We start from the raw sequence: 23,470 nt of genomic DNA, 5'->3' as shown, positions 1-23,470 counted from the left end.
GTGTCCTGAGGCTGGATTTGAACTGAGGTCCTCCTGACTCCAGGGCCGGTGCTCTACTCACTACACCACCTAGCTGCCCCTTCCTCATCTGTCAAATGGCTTCTAAGTTCCCTTCTAGGTGCAGAGCTAGACTCCTGAGAAGGCGCTATTTTATTTATTATTGCAGTGACCCCATGAAAGTCCTCTGCCGAGCAGTACAGAGGACTCTAATGAATAAACCATTCTCCTGGCTCTTTGAAAACTACATTTCTTTGTCTCATCCTCTATAATGATCAAATCTACCTCTTTCTGACAGCCCTTGGATTTGTTCATAGTAGCAATTTTTAAAATCACCCTTTCCATTTTAGATGTTCTATTTTTTAAAAGAAATTTTAATCTAAGAATATTAATAATCTAGGAGCTTCTTGAAAGTGTTTAGCATTTTAATTCTTCATGCATGATTTTAATAGTTCCTTATAACTTCTACAGTTGAGTGTATCCTTCTGGTTAGAACTTTGTAGTTGGGGCCTGAAGCATCCATTGTAAGAGCTTAAAGGAATAAAGAATAGTTTTAATTTGTTCTTCCATAAACTGAATAGGGACTATCTAGACCTGGGAAACACTTCCTACCACTGAAGTCGGCACTTGCCCAGGGCAACATAGCCCACAAAGATAGCACTCTGCTCTTGAGACCACTAGGTGGCGCAGTAGATAGAGTGTTGGACCAGATATCAGGAAGACCAAGTTCAAATACGACCTCAGATACTTTGCTAGCTGTACGGCCCTGGGCAAATCACTTAACTTCTGTCTGCCTCTGTTTCCTCCTCTGTAAAATGGAGCTCATCGTTGCAACTACCTTCTAGTGTTGTTGTGACGATAAAATGAGACATGTGTAAACTACTTTGCACACCTTAAAGTGCCTTATAAATGGTAGCTATTAGGATTCACTACACCATTCTGCCTCCGTTGCCCTTTCCTATCCTGAAAGGCTGAATTGTTTTTTAGTCCAGACATGGAATCACATTGATTCTGGTGGTTTTAGGGCTTTACCTTTGAACCCGCAACTTACAGAATTGCAGATAGGAACCGAGAAGTTAGTTAAGTGGCACATTAGAGCATAGAGCCCTTGAACCCCTGCACAGCACTTCAGAGAAAGCATCAAATCATAAAGAAACCATTTCATGCCTTCTCCATCGTTGCCTCTTTCCTCTCTGACCTTCCCCATTCGGCTCCTTCATTCTACAAATGAGGAAGCGAAGGCACATGGGAGTTAAACAACTTGTCCAGGGTCACAGTGTATAAGGCAAGTCTCCATGACTCCAAATTCATCACTCCATCGACCATGCCATGCTGTCTCTCACGTCCTCTTTTGCCTTTCTTGAATCCCCAGTGTTTAATGGAGCACAGTGCCTGGAATATTAATAAGTGATTAATAAATGCTTGTTGAGTAACTGTTTGAATCTAGGTCCATTGCTCCACCCACAATTCAGTCTCATCCCAAACTCTGTTTTATGTTTGTAAATATCAACATAAGGTTTATGTGGCCTTTCCAACCTGCCTCCCTACCTAGTTTGACAACTTGAAAGTAGAAAGGGTAGATGGGTTCTACTCTGTAAATCTCACAAACTACAGACAATATTCATAATAATTCACAATTATATAAGGCTTTAGAGTCTGCAAAACATTTCCCTCACAATAAACCTGAGAGAAAAGCAGTGAAGCTTTTATTATAAGCATTTGACAGATGCGGAAACTGAGGCTCCTACATGATAAATGAGTTACTCATGATCACAGAGCTAAGTGTCTGAAGTAAGACAAGTAGACTTTCTGACTCCAGATCTGTGCTCTTTCTACTAAGCCACAGGACACCCAAAGGTAACTTAATAAATGTTCCTGGGTGATTATAAAACCATACAAATCTATCTGTGTCTTCTGAATCTTGGTCACTTTTGCATGACTTTAAGAAGTTGTCCAATATTGGTGGTTCATAGAGATGAGCTCCCTCGAAATGACTTCTTTTCCCTTGGACTTCTTTTCCACAGGCTTGTTGCTTGATTTTTCTTATGTAAAAATAAACATGGAAGACTCACCTCTCTTACATTCATTAGTGCAACCCAAGTTCAGATTGCTTCTTTGGCAGCCACAACACTACGCTGATTCAGATGAAGCTTTCATCCTCCTAAACCCTTCCATTTTCACAAGAACTGCTTTCAGGGTTGGGAGGAGGAGGTAGGTGAGGGGAGAAGGGAGGGAGAGAGAATATAGAGATAGAAAAAGAAAAAAAGACCATCAATAAAACATTTTTAAAAGAATTCTTTTGCAGCTATTTCTCCTCCCATTCTATACTTGGCCAGTTGATTTTTTGAAACAAAGTGTAAGTTTTACACGCATCTCTTCCTAATAAATGACAATTTGTTAGCTTCTGCTCTATGCTAGTTTGTTGAGCTCTTTTGGGGTCTTCATTCTGTCTATCAACATAGGAGTTATTTTATCTTTAAGAGACACTTTTGTGTTGCTATTGCCTTTAACATTTATGGAAAGCCTTGGTCCCCTCTGGCCTAGAGGCACTATCTTTATGGGACCTTACTTCCTTTTTTAGTAGTTACCTGCTTTGGATTCTATCTCATATATGTCCTTTATAAAACTTCCCTGTGGCTGGGGAAATGGGATACGAAGAAGTATATACTATCTGGTTCAGGTCTTCAGTTGTTTACACTCTGGTTGGGGAATCAGAACTCACATAATGCTGTTTACTTGTTTTTCAGTCATGTCTGATGCTTCATGACCCCAATTGTTATTTTCTTGGCAGAGACTCTGGAGGGGCTTGCCATTTCCTTCTCCAGCTCATTTTACAGATGAGGAAACTGAGGCAAACAGGGTTAAGTGACTTCCCCCGGGTCACACAGCTAGTAAGTGTCTAAGGCCACCAGGGCTCTATCTGTTTACCCACCTAGTTGCTGACACATCTTAAACGTAGACAAAGTACTTTACAGCCACTATCGATAAACAGAAATCAAGAGATTAAGTGACAGGTAGCAAGGTGGTGCCGGAGGCCTCAGAGTGCTGGGCCTGGAGTCAGGAATGCCAGAGTTCGAATCCAGTTTTATACACTCCATGACCCTGAGTAAATCAGTTTTACCTTAGTTTGCCTCAGTTTCCTCATCTGTAAATGAAAGGTTGGACTAGAATGATCTCTGAAGTCCCTTCCAACCCTACGATTCTACTATCCCACAAATTCTCTGGGCCTCAGGTTGGTGATTTGTAAACAAGGTTAGACCAGAAGATTCCTAAATCCCAGCCTTGAATCCCCTGATTTTAAGAATAACAATACCAGATCATCCTTACTAGCAACAGAAAGGATAAAAACCCCAGAGCCTAATTAGGCTCATTATGCGGCCTTTTGTCCCTTTGTAATGGGATTAACAATCATTTAGGAAGAGAAACAAAGATTACGACACCTTAAGTAAAAGAGAAAGGAGTACTCTTGGAAACTTCAAGCAGATGAACTGGATTCGACTTCAAGTCAACACCCACACTGTGCTAAGAGCTGTCAATTAAGAGGGTTGGAGAAAAAAATATAATCTTTGTTTATACCCCTTCAGCTCTAAATGCTTTGAGTTTTGAGGGTGGGGAGCGGGGCTTGGTGGGACGGGAGGCAGCTGTTTGAGGTTCGAGGCTGATTTTTTTTTTTAACTGTAAAGTGCTTTGTACGCTTTAAAAGAAGTGTGGAAATGCCTGTGGTTATTAGCAGAATCGAGTGATTTAGCAAGTATTTATAATAATAGCTATAATTGCTAACATTTCTACAATGCTTTAAGGTTTGCAAGATGCTTTACAAATATATCTCATTTTATCCTCACAATAACCCTGGGAGGTAGATGTAATTATTATCCCCCTTTTAGAGATGAGGAAACTGAGGCAGACAGGCTTCTATTCTCAAGGACAATAAATATTTTGCAGTGAATCATGTTTGTTATAACCAGCAGAAAACTGCTGTGGTGAACAGAGCTTGGCACACTCGGGAGTACTTAATAAAAAGCTTTTTTTTCACTCATTCGTAATAAAGAGCGAAGTCCTCAGAGCCCCCTGAGTTCAAGGACATTTCCAAAATGACCGGAGGCCACAAGGTGGCGTAGCGGATAGAGCCAGGAAGACCCGAGTTCAAACATAACCTCAGATACTTTCTGAGCTTCAACTTCCTCACCTGTAAAATGGGGATAGTAGCAGGCAGCCTCTGCCCCTCAGGGTGGCTGTGAGGACAAAATGACATGATACTAGTAAAGCAACCCTTCGAGTGCAATAGAAACACTAGCTACTGTTATTTATATGGTATGACTCTGTCTTTCAGTGATTATTGGTGTTGAAAAATGTCAATTCAGCTTTCGGAATTCAATAAAGACTGAACTAGCACATGTTATGAGCAGGACAGCGGGCCAGGCACTGGGGACAAAGTAAACCATGATAGGAGCAGTTCCTGCAGTAGGAAAATCAAGAAGTGTTTGGAGTTATGGGACTTGGACTGAAATCCCAACTTCGTCACTCTCTAGGTATGTGGCTTTGACTAAACCATTTAACCTCCCTCCCTTTGTTTCTTCATCCGTATAATGGTGGGATTGGACCATGTGATCTCTTAAGGTCCCTTCCAGAGTTAAAGCCTAGCCTTACAACAGTCCCTGCCCTGCAGGAGTAGGCACAGAGAAGGAAAATGGCCTACCTGAGGATATTAATGTAGCATCCTTTGGGTAGGTTTGTTTTTATTCCTCCCCTTCACCTCTGCCTCCCAGAATGTCTTCATTCAGCTCAAATCCCTATTTTTGCAGAAGGCCTCTGTGCCAGCGAGACAGGACAGCTAGCCCTGGCATAATACTAGATTAAGAGTGAAAAGGACACAGAAAAAAACAAACTACTCTAGAAAAATTGAAAGAGAGGGAAAACCCTCTTCAGCTGAGGAGACTGATAAGGCAAAGGCTCATCAGCACTTAAGCTGCTGTTGGTCCTTCATTTTCTAAGGCGACCAAAGACATCAAGAATGAGTGATGACTTTTGAGAGAATTGGATTTTAGTGAGGCAGAGTTGTTAAAGTTATCAGCCTCACTCTTTTTTCCAGTCACTGAAGTCCAGTGGTAAGACAAAAGTCAGGATGACTGGTGATGGCTCAGGATGCAGTGGATGACCCTGGCATCTTCAACGTCTCATCTTAGACCTTGGTCTAAGCCTTCCACAGCACCTGCTTCAGCCAGCCACCTTCGTGGCCATTGGAACAAATTGTTCTTGTCTGCCCATTTTGCCAGGAGAAGTCTGCACATACTTGGGGTAGACACCCCCCCCCAACTCACCAACAACTCTAAAGCCTGTCAAGTACCATCAACCTGCTTTAGCCCATGTGCCAGTTTTACCAGGGTGTGTCCACTGTGCAGGCTACAGCTTCCTGGAGCTACAGGTTGAGTGCCAGGTGGACACCAAAGGTGGCTAAGCAGCCCTGAAGAGGATGCTGCAAGCCTTGTTACCAGAGGTGCTGGTCCTCCCTGAACACCCCGTACACCCCAGCATTTAAGCTAAGCCTTTAAGCAATCAGTCTCAAATCAAGGAATTGCAGGTGGAGAATTGGGCTTGGAGCCAGGAAAACCTGGTTTCAAATTCTCCTTTCACACTTAATGGTCACATGATTACACAGTCTCTATAAGTCTCTGTTCCCCAGGTGGAAAAGGGAGATACTGACAGATGAACCATCTACCTCCTAGGGTTAGCAGCCACTGGATCTAGATTTTCATTGGTATAGGAAACTTTCAGATAAGGAAACTCCTTTACTGTTTCAGGCTTGTACCTTCTCTATAACTTAATCTTAGAGAGTTGTCACTGTGAAGTTGAGTGGCTTGCCCAGGATGCCACAGCCAGTAAGTGCCAAAGGTGGGACTTGAACCCAGGTCTTGACACCATACTGTCTCTCTTGGTTTATTGAAAGACTTGAATGAGCTAATGTAGAAGAGCTGTGCTGTGCAAATGTTAAAACTCAAGTTCTAGGAGTGATAATTATTAAGGAAGATTTTGAAAAATGAACAAGAGAGAAAACTGCTCCTTAGGCATGAGACACTGGACTGAAAGGGTGAATGGAGGTAAAGACACAACATGCAGATCAGGAAACAGCAGGCTGGGTGAAATGTAGAGTGTGAGAACAGAAGGGACTGAAAATAAAACTGGAGACTTAGGGTGGAATCCAGTTGGGGAGAGTTTTGAATGCCAGACTGAGCAGTTTATATTTTATATCCTAGAGGCTATATGGTCAGCCCTGTGACTTAGCAAGAGTAATTTGTTGACTACGGGAGACAGATTTGAAAGGGGAAAAGATGAGAGGCAGGATGTGAGAGGCACTGGGTGACTGAATTAAGGAGGTGACTATATGAGTGAAGTGTAAACAAATATATTAAAATATTTATTAAACAAATATGCTAAAGTAAATATAAGAAATCCATTGTGCTGTTCACCCAGAATATTAAGTATTCTGCCCACCTCTGTGACTACCCTTTCTTTGTCTCCACTCCTCCAGCCATCAGAGGCATTGCTGTGGCCTGAAACAGACTAAAATGTAATTAGGAAATATTTAACACTATAAGTAAAAATACAATAAAACATAAGTAATATTAAGATTTCAAAACTAAGTTAATATGTAGCCCCTGGGAGCCTTATGTTCAGCTTAATGGCCATGTTTTGTATTCATTTGACACCACTGCAATACTCCTCCATTTGGTGATCTCATCAGCTCCCACAGATTTAATTGCCATTTTGATGCTTACAATTTTCAAATCCACCTGTCCTGCCTCAACCTCTGCTTGGCCTCCAATCTTGCATCTCCATTTGCTTTTCAGACATCTCAAACTGGATGTCTAGTCAACATCTCAAACTAAAGAAGTCCAAAAACAAAATCATTATCTATCCCTCACCCTTCCACCCTCCTACCTTCCATATCACTGCAGAGGGCAAAACGATCCTCTCAGGTTCACAATTTAGATGTCATCTTTGAATCACTGTGTATTTTCTCTCTCTCTCTCTCTCCCCCTCCTTCCCTCCCTCCCTCTTTCCCCTCTTCCCCCTCGATATCCAATCTACAGCCAAGGCCTGTAGACTTCACTTTTGCACTATCTCTCTAGTATGCTCCCCTTCTCTCTTCTTGATCCTGCCACTGCTCTGGTTCAGACCCTCATCACTTCTGGCCAGGACTACTGCAATAGTCTGCTCATGGGTCTGTCTGCTGGAGCTCTCCCTACTTCAATCCATCCTCTATTCAGCTGACAAAGTGATTTCCCTTAAAGTGAAGGTTGGACCACGTCCCCCCATCCTTGAAAAACTCCAGTGGTTACCTCCAGGATCCAATACAAAATCCTGTGTTTGGCATTCAAAGTCCTTCACAGTCTAGTCTCTTCCTATCTTTCCAGGGGAGCGCTCTTTGGTTCAGTGACACTGATATCCTTGCTATTCAATGAACAAGACACTCCATCTCTCATTTCCTCTGGCTGTCCCCCATCCCTGGAATGCTCTCCCTCTTCATCTCCACCTCCTGGCTTCCTTCAAGTCCCGACTAAACTCCCACCTTCTACAAGAATCCTCCTTTATTTTAACACCTTCCCTCCATTGATTACTTCCTACTTATCCTATATACATCTTGTTTGTACATATTTGTTTGTTATTTCCTCAGTTAGATGTTGGGCTTTTTGAGGTCAGGGACTGTCTTTTGCCTGTCTTTGCCTATTCCCAGTGCTTAGCACAGAGCTGGCACATAGTAGGTGCTTAATAGATGGTTACTGATAGGCTGGCCTCTCTGTCTTTTTCTTCCCCAGCTCCCTACAGGTGGGCACAAGTTCATAAGTTCATCTTCAGCTCTCCATCCCTCAAAAGTTTCTCCGAGACCATTTTATCTTCTTCCATAGCTTCAATTATTATCTTGAAATGCTCTGAAAAATGGGAAAAAGCTTTACAAACACATTATTATGAAAATCTTGGGTTCATTGTCTTTATCTCATCAGATCTAGGAACAAAGACATACTCCACACTGATGCCAGTCAGAAGCCTCATTCATCCTAGCATGTTAGTTCCCAAGTTGCTGAGGCTGAAAACATTCAGCTCTTGAGAATGAACCACAGAGAAGCACGGTTCAAAGGGACCTCAGAGGTAATCCAGTCTAGCCACTAACTAAAACAAAAAAAATGACATTATCATCCCTGACAAATTGTCACCCTCACGCTGTTCACAAACAGCCAGTCATCATCTTGTATAATGGTACACTTGAGTATTCCTCAGTGAATCAACAAGCATTTATTTAGTACCCACTCTGTGCCAGCATTGGGAAGAGAGACAAAAACAAACGATCTCTGCTCTTCAGGACGTTACACTCTACGGGATGAGTCAACACATGCACAGATAAGTATAGGCAAAATAAATACAAGGCTTATTTGGGAAGCATTGGCAGCTGGGGCACCAGAAAAACTCTCGAGTGGTGATTGAACTGAGCTCTGAAGGAAACTAGGGACTCTAGGAGATATGGGAGGGAGGGTAAGGGAGAGGCTTGGAAAGTGTCTTTCGGTATGAGAGAAAGACTGTGGAAGAGGCACAAAGGCAGGAGAGGGAAGGTTTTGTGTGAAGAAGAGCAAAACGGCCATTCTGATAGGACTGTTGAATGGGTGAAGGGGAATCATATAAAATAAAACTTAAAATGGAGGTTGGAACCAGGTTGTGAAGAGCTTTTGATGCTGGACAGAGGAGTTTGTAGTTGTAGCCGAGAGATAAGGTGCAGCTGAAATTTATTGAATGACATGATCAAAGTTGTGCTTCAACAAGATCACTTTGGCAGCTGTGTGGAGGATGAATTGCAGAGAAGAAAGACTTGAGGTGGAGACACCGACTGAAGAGGGTTTTGCAATAAACCAATCTGGGTTGGGGTAGAAAGGAAGACTGTGAGTTAGCTTCTGAACTCTTTTGAAAAGGAGATAGAGGGATTTGGCAGCCAGAGAGATCACTGCAAAAAAAGGATTTGCACTACCTGAGGTAGACAGATGGAGTGAGCCTTGAAAGAGGTGTTTGAGCCAAGAACTTTTGTTTACACTGGATGCTCATTACATCTTTGTTGAAGTGGGTGGTGGTAGAGGGAAGATCTAGAAGTGGGAAGGAAGGGGTGTGTTCCCTCTATTCTTTAACTCAGTGTGAAACAATTCAATTTGCTGAACTATTTTTTTTTTCAGAAGAATGAGTTTTATTGGACCTGGGAAAGACTATTCCCGAAAGCTATTTTGAACCATACATGCCCCCAAAGTCATTAAGTTATGCATACCTATGGACCTAGGAATACCTCTGATAGGCCAATGTCCTATAAAAGAAAGAGGAAAAGATCCAGGTACACAAAAATATGATAGCTCTTTTTGTAGTGAAAAAGAACTAGAAAGTAAAGAGTGCCCATCAATTGGGATGTGACTGAAAGTATTATGATATATAAATGCAATGGAAAATTAGTGCTCTGTAAACGAAGAAAGGAAAGGTTTTAGAGAAACCTGAGAATAATTGCATGGGCTGATTCAGCATTAAGTGAGCAGAACTAGCTGAACAATTTATATAACAACCACATAAGGGACAAAACCCAACTTTGAATGACTTAAGAACTGATTAATGAAATGATTAATCATGAATGATGAAACAAGTGACCCACTTCGTGGCAGAGAGGTGATAGAGGAGACACATTTTTGGACGTGGCCAATGAAGGAATTTGCTTAGCTTGTCTGTACATATTTATTAGAAGACTTTCCTCTTTCTTTTTTCAATTGGGTGGAGAGTAAGATAAAAGAAGAGGTTATGGGAATAGAGTTTCCTATCCCACCCCCCTTTCCCCTCTCCTCCACCCAAATGAGAGGAGAACTGAAAGAAGGCCAGACAGAATCACAGACAAGCAGGACAACTTTGAAAGTAACATGTGGAATTTACCCTATATTTAAAAAGGACTATGTAATAGTCCTTTCTATGTAATAGAAAGTCCCAGTTTGACTTAGTCCTTTCCTTTCGCTCTACAATGCTTAATTTTATTTGGTGTTTGCTAAGTTTAGAATGGGCAGATAGGTGGTACAGAGGACAGAGTGCCGGGCCTGGAGTCAGGAAGACCAGAGGTCAAATTCAGGCTCAGATACTAGCTGTGTGATCCTGGGCAAGTCACTTAACCTTGTTTGCCTCAGTTTTTCATCTGTAAAATGAGCTGAAGAAGGAAATGGCAAACCACTCCAGTATAGAAAGACTGCCAAGAAAACTGCAAAAAAGGGGTCTCAGATGACTAAACAATTTAAAAAGTTTAGAATAAGAGAAAGGGAAACAAAAAAAGGGGCGGGAGGGCAAAGAAGTCAAAGGTCTGAGGATCTGGAAGAGAAAGACGGATGGGGAGGATAAACTGTGACCTTTACTGGGCTGGGTAGGAAAGCTGGAGTCCAAGAATTGCTACAATCCATTTTGCTGAAGTGTTTTTGTTAAAAGGGAAAGTTTTATTGGACCTGAGGAGTATTAGATGACTGTGGTTTAAAAAAAAAAGGTAGACCGTTCTAGAAAGCAATTTTGAACTATGCTTGCCCTCAAAGTTACTAAATCAGACATGAGAAGAGCTAATAGGGATGTCCTCTCCCAATGGAAGGGAGTAGGAGATGGAATGAAGATCATCACCAAGGCTTTTCGAGTGCTGCTGCCACCTGGTTTGGGCCATCACCAGGGCTCATCAGGCTGCTATCACCTCGAAGGGAATGCTCTCTCTTGAAGCTCCCTTTTGGGGCTTGGGCCATTTTATCTCTTTGTTGGCTCTGTCTCAACTACCTCATAGTATGAGAGCCTGTTATCACCCATTTAGTTCCATTCAACAAACTGTTATGATGTACTTTCTAGGTACTTAGCACCCTGTTAGGCCTAGGAACACACACAAAAAAAGAGAGGAGATAATCTGTCCTCAAGGGATTTATATCATTAAGATGCCTCGATGTGACTAACTCAAGAAAAATATTTCCTTTTTACTTTGGCACAACAATGCCTTCATTCTTGGGAGAGTCCACTTAAATCGAACACAGGGTGTATTGCTAATCTTTAGTTAATAGACAGGTCTGTAGTAGGGTGGAAGAGGCATTCACCTGTTCTAGCTGATAGTCTTAAATTTTAAAAATTAATCAACCTGTAATAAGTTGAGAAGGGGGTTACAGGTAAGAAGTATAGAGAATAGAGCCAATTTTCACCTCTCAGCCAAGTGAAAGGCAGTCCAGTGAAGCTGGGACAGGTTTCAGTGAGTTAAGAGTCTTGGTTTCTTTATGGTTTCCAACAAACTGATGACATTCTCAGTTCTTCAATACTGCAACCCCACCTCTAGCCCCATCCACAAGTCACATAGGTTACACATTCAATAACCCCATTTAATTAAAAATTAAGAATCGGTGCTGTTCCAGGCACTGGGTTAGGCCAGCCAGCCCTGTCCATGAGCCCTTTACCATCTTCTGGGGAGATGCAGGACTAACTCAGACAAGACAGAATATCAGAGCTGGATGATCTCACACTGGCTTTTTGAGTCCAGCCCTGCCCATGCCTGACCACGGATTTCTTCCTCAATCTTGCTGATATGTGGCCACCCAGTCTGAGGTTTCCGTCTCCGAGATTCTCTCATTCACTGTTGGTTGGGCTTGCTGGTCTCTGAGGGAAAGCCTGCCTTTTTACTCCCTAAGGAGTGAAGATCTAAAGGGAATGACCTTCCATCCTGGTTATTCATCTTTTCCGCTCTCTCTGGGAGGGCGTAGGCCAGGTGGAAGCCTCTAATGACTGCCTGGGGCAGAAGCTCCCGGCTGCTGCCTTTGTTTACTTGTATAGCCAAAGAAAAGACTGATCCTGGTTTCTGCTTTTCTTTCTTTTTATCAAGCACAGTTTAGAGACCTTAATAGAGACTTCCAAGGGCAAGCAGGGGCCACTTCAGAAAGGGGGGTATCTTGGCCAAGCAGCTTATGAAAACTACAAGGCCACATCCATAGGTTTGGCAGGGGAAGTTGTGGACAATGCTACTCCTGACCATCTGGCTTCTAGTTTGAAAGGAGGAGATTTTTGAGGACTACATTCCATTTTCCAGAGATAGAAGGGCAGATTCCAGGACTCTCAAACTTGAGGTTACTCTCCCACCCCTCCAAGGCAGGCAATGCCCAAGAAATCTCCCTTCTTTGGCTAGAAAGCTTGATCCCTGCATCCCAGGGCCTAGGAAGTGCCAAATCAGGAAGCCTTCCTTGTCTGGGTCTCCTCTCAGCTCCCATAGGCAAGCGCATACAGATTTTTTCTCTAAACGTCACATCTCTCCTCCCTTTCCTCCCCAGCGGCTAGCTGGACACTGCTCCAGCTCTTAAGCGCTTAATAAATGGTGAGGGAATGGGACTGTTTTATTCTAACCCTTGCCTTACTGTTACACACACACACACACACACACACTGGGGATGTGTGTATATATATATTAACAAGGAAGGCCTGCAGTCTGGTTGCAGGATTAGGAAAAACTTCTGCTGTGTTTTGTTTTGTTTGTTTAAGAACATTTTGACAGATAGCTGTGAGAAGAAAGGGTGGTGGTGGAAGACTTTTGGAAGGAAGGAAAGTTGAGCAGTTAGGTGGTACAGTGGAGAGCACCAGCCCTGGAGTGAGGAGGATTCGAGTTCAAATATGGCCTCAGAGACTTTCAAGCTATGTGACCTTGGGCAAGTCATCTAACCCCAATTGCCTCCAAAGAAAGGAAGAATCAGTTGCAACATGATTACTTTGTTGCCGTGTGGTTGGGAGTCAGGGGTCCTGTGTACAAATCCCTCCTCAGAGCCTCAGTTTCCCCATCTCTGAATTGGAGCTAATGACCTTTGTAGCGCCTAAGTCACAGAGTTTCAGTGAGGAAATCATTCCTAAGTAAACTTTTTTTCCTGTTGTTGCGGCTGTTTCTTCCCCTTCCCCTGCCCCGGCCATCAGTCATCAACTGGCATTTGAGAGATTAAATTAATGGGCCTTTGTGCCCTACGTAGCCTGGACATTCTCAACAAGAACATCAGAGAATCCTTTGACTTCCTAAAATGCGATCCGCTTGGGCTCTGTAGGAGAAAACTCTCCATTTAAAACCAAAACAAATTTCTTTAGATTTTATGGAATAATGAGCTCTCGTATATAACAAGGACTTCTACTTCTCTAGCAGCTGTAAGGTCCGTCATTCTCAGGCATTCCCCGAAGTGCACAATGAAAGTATTACTATCTGTTTCACAGATTAAGCACGAGAAAATCTGAGAAGTGATTCGCCTCACAGCACACGGCTCAGGGCAGATTTGAGCCAAGGTTTCCAGAACCGAAGCTCACACTCTCTCTCCTACCTCCCATCGCTTCTGAATTAATTGGTTGGACACTCACATTTCCCAATACCGAGCGCTTCAGGAGACCTACTCAGCAGCCCTGCCTCCGCAATCAGCCTTTCCACCCTTGTTTCATATTACTCCCTAACTGCGAGCAGGGGATCTGAGAAGCTGAGTCCTGATGCTCTCAAAGAGGAAAAAAGGGGTTAGCACAGCTGATCGTTCCTTTGCAGAAACAAGAGGCCTCGGTCAAAAAGCACTTAGATGCAATTTCTTTCTTTCCTTCAGCTCTCCCACCCCACCCCCATTCAGGTAGAACAAGCTACATAATACGGCTGCTGGTCAGCCGTGACAGGGATCTTCAAATAACTTCTGCTCGCAAAGACACTGCTGCTTTGAAGGACCCATCTTATACTAAACCAATCAATTCAAGTTTTGCCGCTTTGGTAAATCACTCAACCTCCCTCTCCACTCGCCTCCTCCGTAAAATGAGGAGGTCTGCGCTAAGGTTCGTCAAACTCGGAACTTTTCAGAACCTACTCGTTACATCAACAATGCTCCCTAATTAGGAGACCCAGGGAGAGTGGCCTCGCTTTGGCATCTCCAGCCTTCAATTTCCCCCTCTGTAAAATGGAGATGGTAGTACAGACCGCTGGGAGCCCCAGTGGTTTGTTGGGAGCGGAGGGCTCTACCAACGAGTTCTCACTTTGAAGGCTCAGCTCTGGCCAGAGCTAGGCGTGGGGCACGATGGATTGAGCCTGGAAGCAGCAAGACTCATCTCATGAATTCAAATCTGGCTTCAGACACTTAGTAGCTGTGTGACTCTGGGCCAGTCGCTTCACCCTGTTTGCCTCAGTTTCCTCATCTGTAAAAACCATTCCAGAATCTTTGCTAAGAAAGCCCTGGATGGGGTTACCGAGAGCCAGACCCGCCTGCACAACAATCTGGCCGGGGAAGGTTTTTCTCTGCATTCTTGGGCTTGGCACTGGGCACCTACGTGCTTACTTACCAAGCGCTCCTGGGGATATAGAGAAAGGCAAACTGGCAAGAAAAGAAAGGCAAGAGGGACTGGAAGTAAATGGCTAGCCATTGACCGAGTGAATCCGTCTATATCCGATCACCCAAAACAGGAAGGCACCAAGTGCGTGCAGGAGGGACCGGGAAAATCTGCAAGTCAGAGCGAACAGAGGTTTGTTAATTGATGCCTGCGGGGAGCCGGACTCCGGCTGGACCGACCTTTCTGTTTTAAGGCTGGAGGGAAGGGCCAAGTGCGGGAGATCAGGCAGAAAGCCGGTGGAGGGCTGGTCTTGGACAGCCCCGCGCAGGAACTCCGCCTTCCGCGGTCCCCAGCGGCGCAGCCAGTGGGCGGTTCCGGGAGCTCGGTCCGGCCCCGCCCCATTCGCTCCTCCCCCGCCGGCCGCACAATGCCGCCTCCGGCGGTGGGCCCACATCGCGCATGCGCTCGGGGGCGGGTACCGGTGGCCGGGCGGGGTCTCACGTCGCCGAGCGCCAGGCCCCGCCCCCCACGCGCAGGCCCCGCCCCGCCCCTCCCTTGGCCCCGCCCGTCGGCGCGCGCGGTGAGGCGAGCAGGAGGCCGCGGCGGCGCGGCGGTCGCCATTTTGCTCGAGCCTGGGAGCCAGCGGGAGCGGAGCGGCCGTTACCGCCGCCCCCTGCCCTCGGTCCGGTCCGGTGCGGCCCCGCGCCGAGCCCTGCCTCTCGTGGAGCCTCGGTGGGAAGAGCTCGGCCGACATGAGTGATGTCGAGGAGAACAACTTCGAGGGCAGAGTGAGTACAAAGCGGCGCGAGCCGGGCGGGCGCCCGGGCGGAGGAGGCCCAGGCCGAGGCCACGGCCTGCACCGGGGGCGGGGGCGGGGCGGGGCGGCACCCCGGGGAGGGGGCCGAGGCGGGGAGGGTGGTGGGGAGGCCGCGGCTCGGCGGAGGCCCGACCCCAGGCTGCGCGAGGCCCGCTGAGGCCGGCGGGGCCTGGCGGGGGTGGGGGGGAGGGCCGGGGTGGGGGGATCCCTCCGCCCCTTCCTCACCCTCTCCTCCTCGCCCCCTCCCCGCCCCGAGCCCTCGCCTCCGCCCGGGCCCCCTCTGCGCACTGACGCCGGCCTCGTGGGGCGCAGGAACGGCGGAGGCGAGAGGCTGCGGGCCCAGCCGGGCCCGGGGCCGAGGAGGAGCCGAGGCTCGCAGGCTGCCCGGGTCCTTGGGGGGGGGGGCGGACCCCCGCTCCAGAGGAGAAAGCTGGCAGTGCCGGGATGGGGGGCCCCTAGAAAGCCGGGCCAGGGCAGAGCAGAGACCCCCCCGCGAGCTGCCCCGGGAGCCTGAGCCAGACTTAGAGAGTCCAGATCCCGGCGCAGGAGTCGCCTCCCCCCGCTCGGAGCGTAAACAGTCCCTAAGCAACGCACGCTGGGCTTCCTCACGTGGGCCAGAAAGCAGTGCAGGGCTCGGCGGCCGAGAACGGCTCTCACAGTAATAACTCATATGCAGCGGCTAAAAAACGCCTTCCTCACCACAATCCAGCCGAGTAGCGAGTCTTAGACATTGTCATTTCCCAGAGGGTGGTCATGCCACTGGTGACAGCTGGGATTCCATCACAGCAGGCCACACTAATCAACTGTACCGAGCTTTCCCATAGACTCAAATCAGGTCAGTTCAGGGTTTTGGTTTTTTCCTTAAAAGGGAAGATTTAAAAGAGCATTTTTATATTTAAGTCAGATGGACCATTTCTGATACATAGGTGAAAAATTAGGAGACTGCTTATTTTGGTAGTGTATTGACTCTTTGAGAAATTTTCTGTGTAAGTATTTTAGCAACAGTATTTCTGACAAAACAACTAAAATTATTTTAAAGGATCCTGGCATAAGAATAACTTGACATAAGGTATTGGGGCACCCCCCCACCCCTATCGGAACAAACAAACCCAACCCAAACCCAGAGAATAATGGTTTCTACTTTTTTAACTTTTCATTTAAAATTTTTACTTATACCATGCAACTATCAATTTTGTATAGCTTATCTGTATTTTATTCCGTACTAGGTATTCCCAAGTCTTTTTCATGTTTGATTACTCATTGTAGAATAAAACCCCTTGGGGGGGGTGTAGTTAGGTTATATGTTAGCTTCCTTTTGTTTGGAAGAAGTTTGGAATTTTTTAGTATGGGTCCTTATGCCCACCCTTCCTTCTTCAAACCCTCCCACCATCCCTCCCCTTAACCTTTGCATTTAAAAAAAAAAACCCAACACTCAGAGTGTTTCATTTTACTATTTTAAAATGAAAGATCCTTAATAGTTCATCTCCAGAAGAGAAGTCTTCCTCTCAGGTAACTTGGGGGTATAATTTGTAGGCTTTTGTGAGAGAACCTGAGATACTATATGTACCTTCCTATTTTAGCCTAGCTAAAAATACAAGTAGTCATTGACAAGTTAAATTTAATATGAAAAAGTGGGTTTTTTGAGGTTTTACATTTTCAATGTTACAGCTATTTGTAATAACAGAAAAAATTCTTTTGTCACTTTCAATAAGTTGTACTCAACTTTAATTTTAATGTGACAACAATAAGCTGAAAATTACCTTTCTTCTCAGAATTTGCATGCTATCCCTCTACAGGATTGTTGTGAGGATCAAATGAGATTCTGCCTAGGTACTTTGCAAAACTCCCGTACTCTTTAAAATGCCATATAAATGTGAAGTATTATTATATACCTTACAGATTTTTAGTTCATTGTTTTTAATAGTTAACCCCGATAGCACAGTGGCCTTTTGTTCTCTATTTTATGGGAGGCAACAGCAGGGGTATTGTGGCTAGAGAGCTGGCCTGGAAGCTAGCAAGACTTGGGTTTAATTGACCTGGGGCAAGCCACTGAACCTCTCAGTTCTCTAGGACAGCTCTCAAGACTTAAGTTGTTGAGGGAGTTTGAAGTTTCCCCTAAAGTTCTCTAGGCCGGTGAAATCCACCAGACCAGTTCCTGTTCCTGTTCTTTAAAGGATAGCTTAAAAATGGAAATCTAGTTTCTATAAAAGTAAAAGGAGCTTGGAAGGTATCACAGGTGTACTAGAAGTAAACCAAGAAAACTTTGAGGTTTTGCTATTTTTCTATTTATTAGACTTATTTTAACTAGCACTTCCTGTAAAATCTACATATTTTTACAACAGAGAGCCCTTTTAGTGGCAGATCACAAATTGGCACCCCGTGAGGTTTGTCATACTGTGTAATGCAGTGTAATTTGTTGCATCTGATTTGAGCTTGAATATTTCAAGAGGACAATGTTTTCTGAAAGGGCAATTGTAGCTTTAGGTACAACCAATAATTCACATACAGTGAAGGAATAAATCTTCCTTTGAGGGGTAGAAAAATGGAGAAGCATTGTATTTTTATCGTAACAAAAAGAATTGTGGAAATCATTGGCAATATTTGTTATTTTTACTGTTGGGCTAAGTGTGTATTTTTCCTACAAAGGTAAGAAAAAGATATTGAGCTTTTCCCCTTTAATTGATAAATGAGTTTCCTTTTAAAAAAAGAAGGAAAGCAAAATAGAAGGCACTATGGTTTCTCAGAGTCATTAAGACCAGTATGAAGAACATCTTAATGTTAAGTTTGCTGAATATAGTAGCTGGAATTTTCCCATTATAGGTGAAAATGTTCTTTTCAGTTTGAAAGACCAGGTGAAAGAAGCCCTTTAGGAAGGGAAATATGGTTGAGTGAAATTTGTTACCAACTACATTAATTATTTTATATGTTTATCTTTTGCAATAGTCAGTTAACAATTGAATAAAGTTGATTGAGCACCTGCTGCTTACTTAAAGGTGCTGTGGTGGATACAAAAAATTTAGAATCTTAAGGAAACAGGACAGTTTTAGAATCAAATACTAAATCAGATGAATAGAATACAGAAGAAATTCTGAAAATGCAGAGATCGTAGAATTTTAAAGGTACGAGGATCCCAACAGATTGTTTAAACAAGGACTTGACAGTGTATTTTCTGCACATTCGTAGTTGAAACTACAGAAATAACTTTTTCCCAAGTAATGAGGGTTCAAATTTTTGTTATCAGCACTGGACAGCTCCACTCTCCTCTCACTGGAGACCTGCCTGAGGGCTCCTCTGTTTTCTGTTTCAGTACCTACCTATTCCATGCTAAGTTCTGGGTGAACTGGAGGGGAGAGAGCTGCAGGACATGAGGATTTCAGAGGCCTCAGAGCTTTTTGTCCAGGGCATGAAGCGCCTTCTTTAGACCTTTCCAAAACCTTTTTTTGAGGTGCTTGTTTGCCACTACTTTGGGAGACCTTTTTTTGTTTTTTGGTTTTTGTTGTTTGTTTTTATTTGGTTGTTACTGTTTTTCCTTTTAGGAAAGGTGAAAAATTGTTCCAGCTTTAAATTTTGAGCTGGTTCCTAGATGTACAACAATTTTTCGAGTCCTAATATCTGGTCCAGTCCCCTTATTTTTATGGGAGATGAGATTCAGAGAGATTGTGACTTGACTCAGGCAGTTTTAAAAAATAACTTACACTCAGTTAGTGGCACAATTGGAAACAGATACCAGGTATTGGGTGCTGTTACCACCATGCCATATTGCTTCTTTTATAAACTACAAGTAGTTAGGGAAGGCTTTGCTTAGGAGATGGAATTTGACCTGGGCCTTCTGTGTGTGTGTTGGGGGGGATGTTGGAAGTATTTTGATAGTTGGAAAGTCAGGGAGAATGAATGTCAGGTGTCAATAAGGGGACCAGATTGAAATGAAATGGTAGTGCCAATAAGGTTGCAAGGTCATGGAGAACTTTGAGTGGCAGGCAGACTGGAATGTTTGGACTCAGTCCGGTAGTAGGCAATTGAGAGTCTTTTTGATCTCTGGAATTGAGGGGAGTGAAAAGAATATAGCAAAAGTGAAAGGACTATAACAAACATTAGTCTGGTAGTGGTGTGCAGGATGGGTTAAAGATTAAAGGTAGGAAGGAGCCTATTGCAGAAATTCAGGATTGAAGTGAAATGAGGGAGAGTGTGACTTAGTAAGGAATTGGCAGTGGGAGTAGAGGGAGGTGTGAGACTTTTCTAACAATTCAGGAGCCATAATTATGCCCTTAATAGAAATAAATCCAAGAGGTGAAATGGCCTGTTGGGGAGTCAAAAGTACTACAGCTGGGAGACTAGGGATGTTAATTAAGTTCATTTAAATATAGATTATTAGTTGAAGTTGTGGGAGATTAGCCTTTAAAAAAAAAGTTCACAAACCTAAAATGTAACAGTTGATTTTAGTTTAATAAACTAATTATGCCTTTTTAAGAAAGGATTAGTCAAAAGGCTGAATTCAATTTTTGCTTCTCCATCTTTATACCTATTTATTCTGGTGAATATTAGGAAATGGACTGGTTAAAAAAGTTTTGGGTATTGTTTAAAGAGGATTGTAAGCCAAACCTAAATCCTTCGCTTTACCAGAGTTATACTTTCATGGATAGATAATCCATGTCCATTTTCCCCTTTTACCAATTTTTTCTAACAGTTAGAATGACTAAAAAGAAGGAGGAAAGTAAAGGGGAAAATTAAGTCAATTTTTCTGCTAGTAATTACCTTTAAGATTTGGTGAGGGAAGAGGTTGATATTTTACACTTTATTAATCCCTTTTATTTTTTACACTATAATCATTTCCAAGTAGAAATAATAATATAGTTATACCTCTTAAGACTCCCTGGCCTCTTGGAATCCCTAGTACTTCAAAGTTCAGTCCTCATATCACCGCTACTTGTAGTCTCTTTCCTGATCCCTCTATAGCTGTAAGTTGTAATAAGTACAAATTCCATTGTACTTATTTTGTATACATTTAAGGGCGTGTTGTATCTGACTGTTTGCTTTGTCTTTGTATCCCCAGAGCTTGGAATAGTGCTTAATAAATGCTTATTGAATTGATTGAGAGCTAATGATTAGATGACAGTCATCTCTGAAGATGAGTGAATAATGCTCAAATGCCTCCCACCCCTAAAGCAAACCCAATTCATGACATCCAGATTGCACCTTGGAGGGATTTCAGCGGTCAGAGGTTTCAGAAGAGTCCATTTCAAGGCATGTGGGAGAAAGTCACAAAGAAGGAAGAAGGCATACAAAGGGAGTGTGTGTGAAATGAAATGTTAGAAAGATAGGTGGACAGCAGGTTAAAAAGGGACTTGAATGCCAGAATCAGGAGATTATTAATTTCTTAGAATATCAGATATTGTTTCCCATTGTCCATGGCTAGCCTATACTCCTTTGTGCAACTCAGCAATCAAATTGATCAACCAAGTGAGCAGAGCTAGTTAAATTCATCTCTGATTCTTAAACAAAATTGATGGAGAATGAAGCAGCATTTCTCGGGGGAAGAACTGTGGTAGCTAAAGCCAGCAATGGAAGAGAATTTTCTTTTCTTTCTTTGTTGCTTGAAGTGTTGTAGGGTGATGTTCAGTCCTTTCCAGAGCACAAAAAATAGTTTGAAACTATTTTACAGTGTTTATCATAAATTGCTACTGTAATTTAAAAGTAATTTTTAAAAAGGCTCAACGCTTTTAAAATCATGAAGCATACAAAAGCTAACCTTGCCTTAATCTTTTCAATTTTGAAAAAAGAGTTTATTTTTTAGACAATAACTTTTCAAACTGGCATTGGGAAATGCCTTTTCCTCAGGTTAAGAAATAATTTGCACAAACTGCATTTGCTAATCTGTAAATTGACTTGTTTGAGCTTATGTTTGGTTTACTTGTATTCTCAAAATTTTAAATGCCATTATTTATGGCAGGTACCAGGTACATGGGCTTTTGGTAGGGGGAAAGGCGTGGGATCTTTTAATGTTGTCTCTCCATGCTTCCATTTCCTTGTAAACATGCACTAATTGGAAACACATTAAAAGCCCAGATCTTTATCCCCTTATTAAATCTTTGCCTCTTTTTGGTAAGAGAACATGTTAGATTTTGGAGAGGGCAGTAGTAAAACAAGTTCAGATGGAGCAGACATGAGTCTCAGTTATTGATTGTAGTTTTGCATTATTAGTCAGGGATATATTTTTAACTGTTTTTATGCCCAGAACTTTACTAAAATGAGATTCAATAAAGAAAGAGTAAAGTTCAGGAGCTTGGAAAGGATGACCTAGGAGGAATGGGTGCCCTCAGAGAAAAATGCAAAAGAGTTATCTCTGGATGGTGGGGGGGAGAAACAAGCCATTCTTTAAAATGAGATAAAATTAATTAATTAATTATAGGGCAGTTGTATAGTGCCCTTAGAACCCATTCATCCTTCCCTTCCTCCCCCCCCCCTCCCCCCCAATCAATTCATGTAGTTTTTCAAAGCTGGCCTGAGAGTGTGAGGCAACTTTTTGCTAGCAAGTTTGTCCCTGCATCAACTACATTTCCTATTTTAAAATGTTAAAACCCTCAGGATCTAGTCCAGTGCCTCTTCAAGCTGGGTGTGTTAAGACTGATTTTCATCTTTTGGATTTCACAGAATTAGCAGATCCCAAAGAGGATGACAGTGGGAACAAGGAGATGGAGACAGGGACCAGGCAACACCAGAAAAAAGTAGGGAGAGGGAGCACTGTGAAGTGGAGTGTAGGGTTCTTCCCTTCCCGTTTGATTTGACGATTGGAGTTTGTTTTGTCTGTAGGATGCCTGGTTTCCCTAATGTTTGCAGTTTTAGCAGAAAATACTGAAATTAGAAAAGGAATGGTTCTGATGCCAGTCTCTGTAGGAACCGCTCCTGTGACCTTTAGAATATTCTGAGTCTGAACGGAGTAAAAAGAAGTGGAAGAGAAAACAAGTAGAATGGGGAAACTTGAAAGGTTCTGGATCCTTTGGGCAGACACATTAAATTCCTATGACTGCCTAATGTTTGTCCACTTTTTAAAAAATTACAGCCATTTCATCCCCTGCTAACCTTTCAAGATTTACAGAAGATGCAGTAGCTGCTAAGTTTGGAAAGCACACTCAAGATTTCTCCCTAGGGCTAGAACTTGAGTGTTGCCTAATTTAAGAGTAGTTATATTGGTGTAGCCCTGACTCATGTTACAAGTGCCAGTCCTAGACAAGTTGTTACTTTGAAAAATGATACTGTTTTTATGACATCAATCATTATTCTTTGACAACTGTTTTCACAACTTCTTTTCAAATTCCAGAATATAAACCAACATACACTATCTTAATATGTGGATAATTTCTTACAAGTACACTGGGAAATTTCACCCTAAAGTAAAATACAGCAAAGAGCTCTAAGCTTAATGAAAGGAAATTCACATTTACAGAATCATAATTTGAGAAACTATTCTTTTAAAGAGAAGTAAAAACTAGGCATGGTGTCTCCTTATTATAATATCAGATACTTGGGCTGCTGAGGCTGCCAGCTTTCTTGAAATCTGGAGTTCCAAGCTGCAGTGAGTTGCAGCATTGGGTGATATCACTAAGTGTCACCAGTGTAGGGAACTTGGAGAGCCCGGGCAGCCTGAGGAGGGGTGACCTGGCTCGCGCCAAAGTTCCCAATGTTAGGCAGTGAAGTGACCCTTGTACTTCCACTCTGAGCGAGTTAGACCCAGCCCTCAAAAAATTTTGGTGTTTTTTTTAATAAAGTAAAGATATGGTTGTCAGTTGAAAGCTCTGTTAAAACAAAACTGTTAAACCTACTCTGCATCTTCAAAAATTGAATGGCAAGAAGATGGGCACTTTTCAATCCAAAGAGTGGCAAAGAAAATGTTCTTTGGAAGGGGCTCTCTTCTGGTAGGTTCTGTTTAAAAAAAAAACAGTCTTTAATAAAGTAACCTCTTATGGGATCCTAGAAGTGGGGCCAAGGACTTTTCGTTTGTAAGCTAAGGGATTTAAAAGATAGAGGGAGATATCCTGTCTTATCTTGACTGGGAGAAAGCTCATTTGTTCTTTCTTTAGACTGTTAAAGGCAGTCGAAGACCGTAGAGGGAAATCTCTCAGGTGTCTCTAGTATAGTATTCTCTTCTTTGAGAGAGATTTGGAGCATCTTATTAGAACACTCTTTTTAAAAAATATATATAATCAGTGAGATTTTTTTTTGCATTCCTAAGTATTTTCATAATCAACTTCTTAGTACAACCTGTGCTATAAGTAACATATTCCTGTAGATTTGAGTTCCATTTAATTTTACTGCTGACTGGACACC

The 23,470-nt window shown here is 43.1% G+C and overlaps 1 protein-coding gene across 4 annotated transcripts in view; it reads left to right on the top strand.

The window, feature by feature from the left end:
* Nucleotides 1–14,865: 14,865 nt before the first annotated feature.
* Nucleotides 14,866–23,470, top strand: part of TRA2A (transformer 2 alpha homolog) — a 28,784-nt gene continuing 20,179 nt past the window's right edge. For 2 of the 4 annotated variants that reach the window (XM_036759644.1, XM_036759645.1), the window contains exon 1: nt 14,955–15,119. In XM_036759644.1, coding sequence (XP_036615539.1) covers nt 15,084–15,119 — 36 coding nt within the window. In that variant the 5' untranslated portion in view covers nt 14,955–15,083. Of the gene's footprint in view, nt 15,120–23,470 lie in introns of all 4 variants that reach the window. The other 2 variants (XM_036759643.1, XM_036759646.1) reach the window with 2 other exon arrangements.

This window comes from Trichosurus vulpecula, chromosome 5 (genome assembly GCF_011100635.1).
Source record: "Trichosurus vulpecula isolate mTriVul1 chromosome 5, mTriVul1.pri, whole genome shotgun sequence".
NCBI classification, from domain to species: Eukaryota; Metazoa; Chordata; class Mammalia; order Diprotodontia; family Phalangeridae; genus Trichosurus; species Trichosurus vulpecula.
The sequence above is the reverse complement of the archived record's forward strand: the minus strand, read 5'-3'. Positions and strand labels throughout refer to the sequence as shown.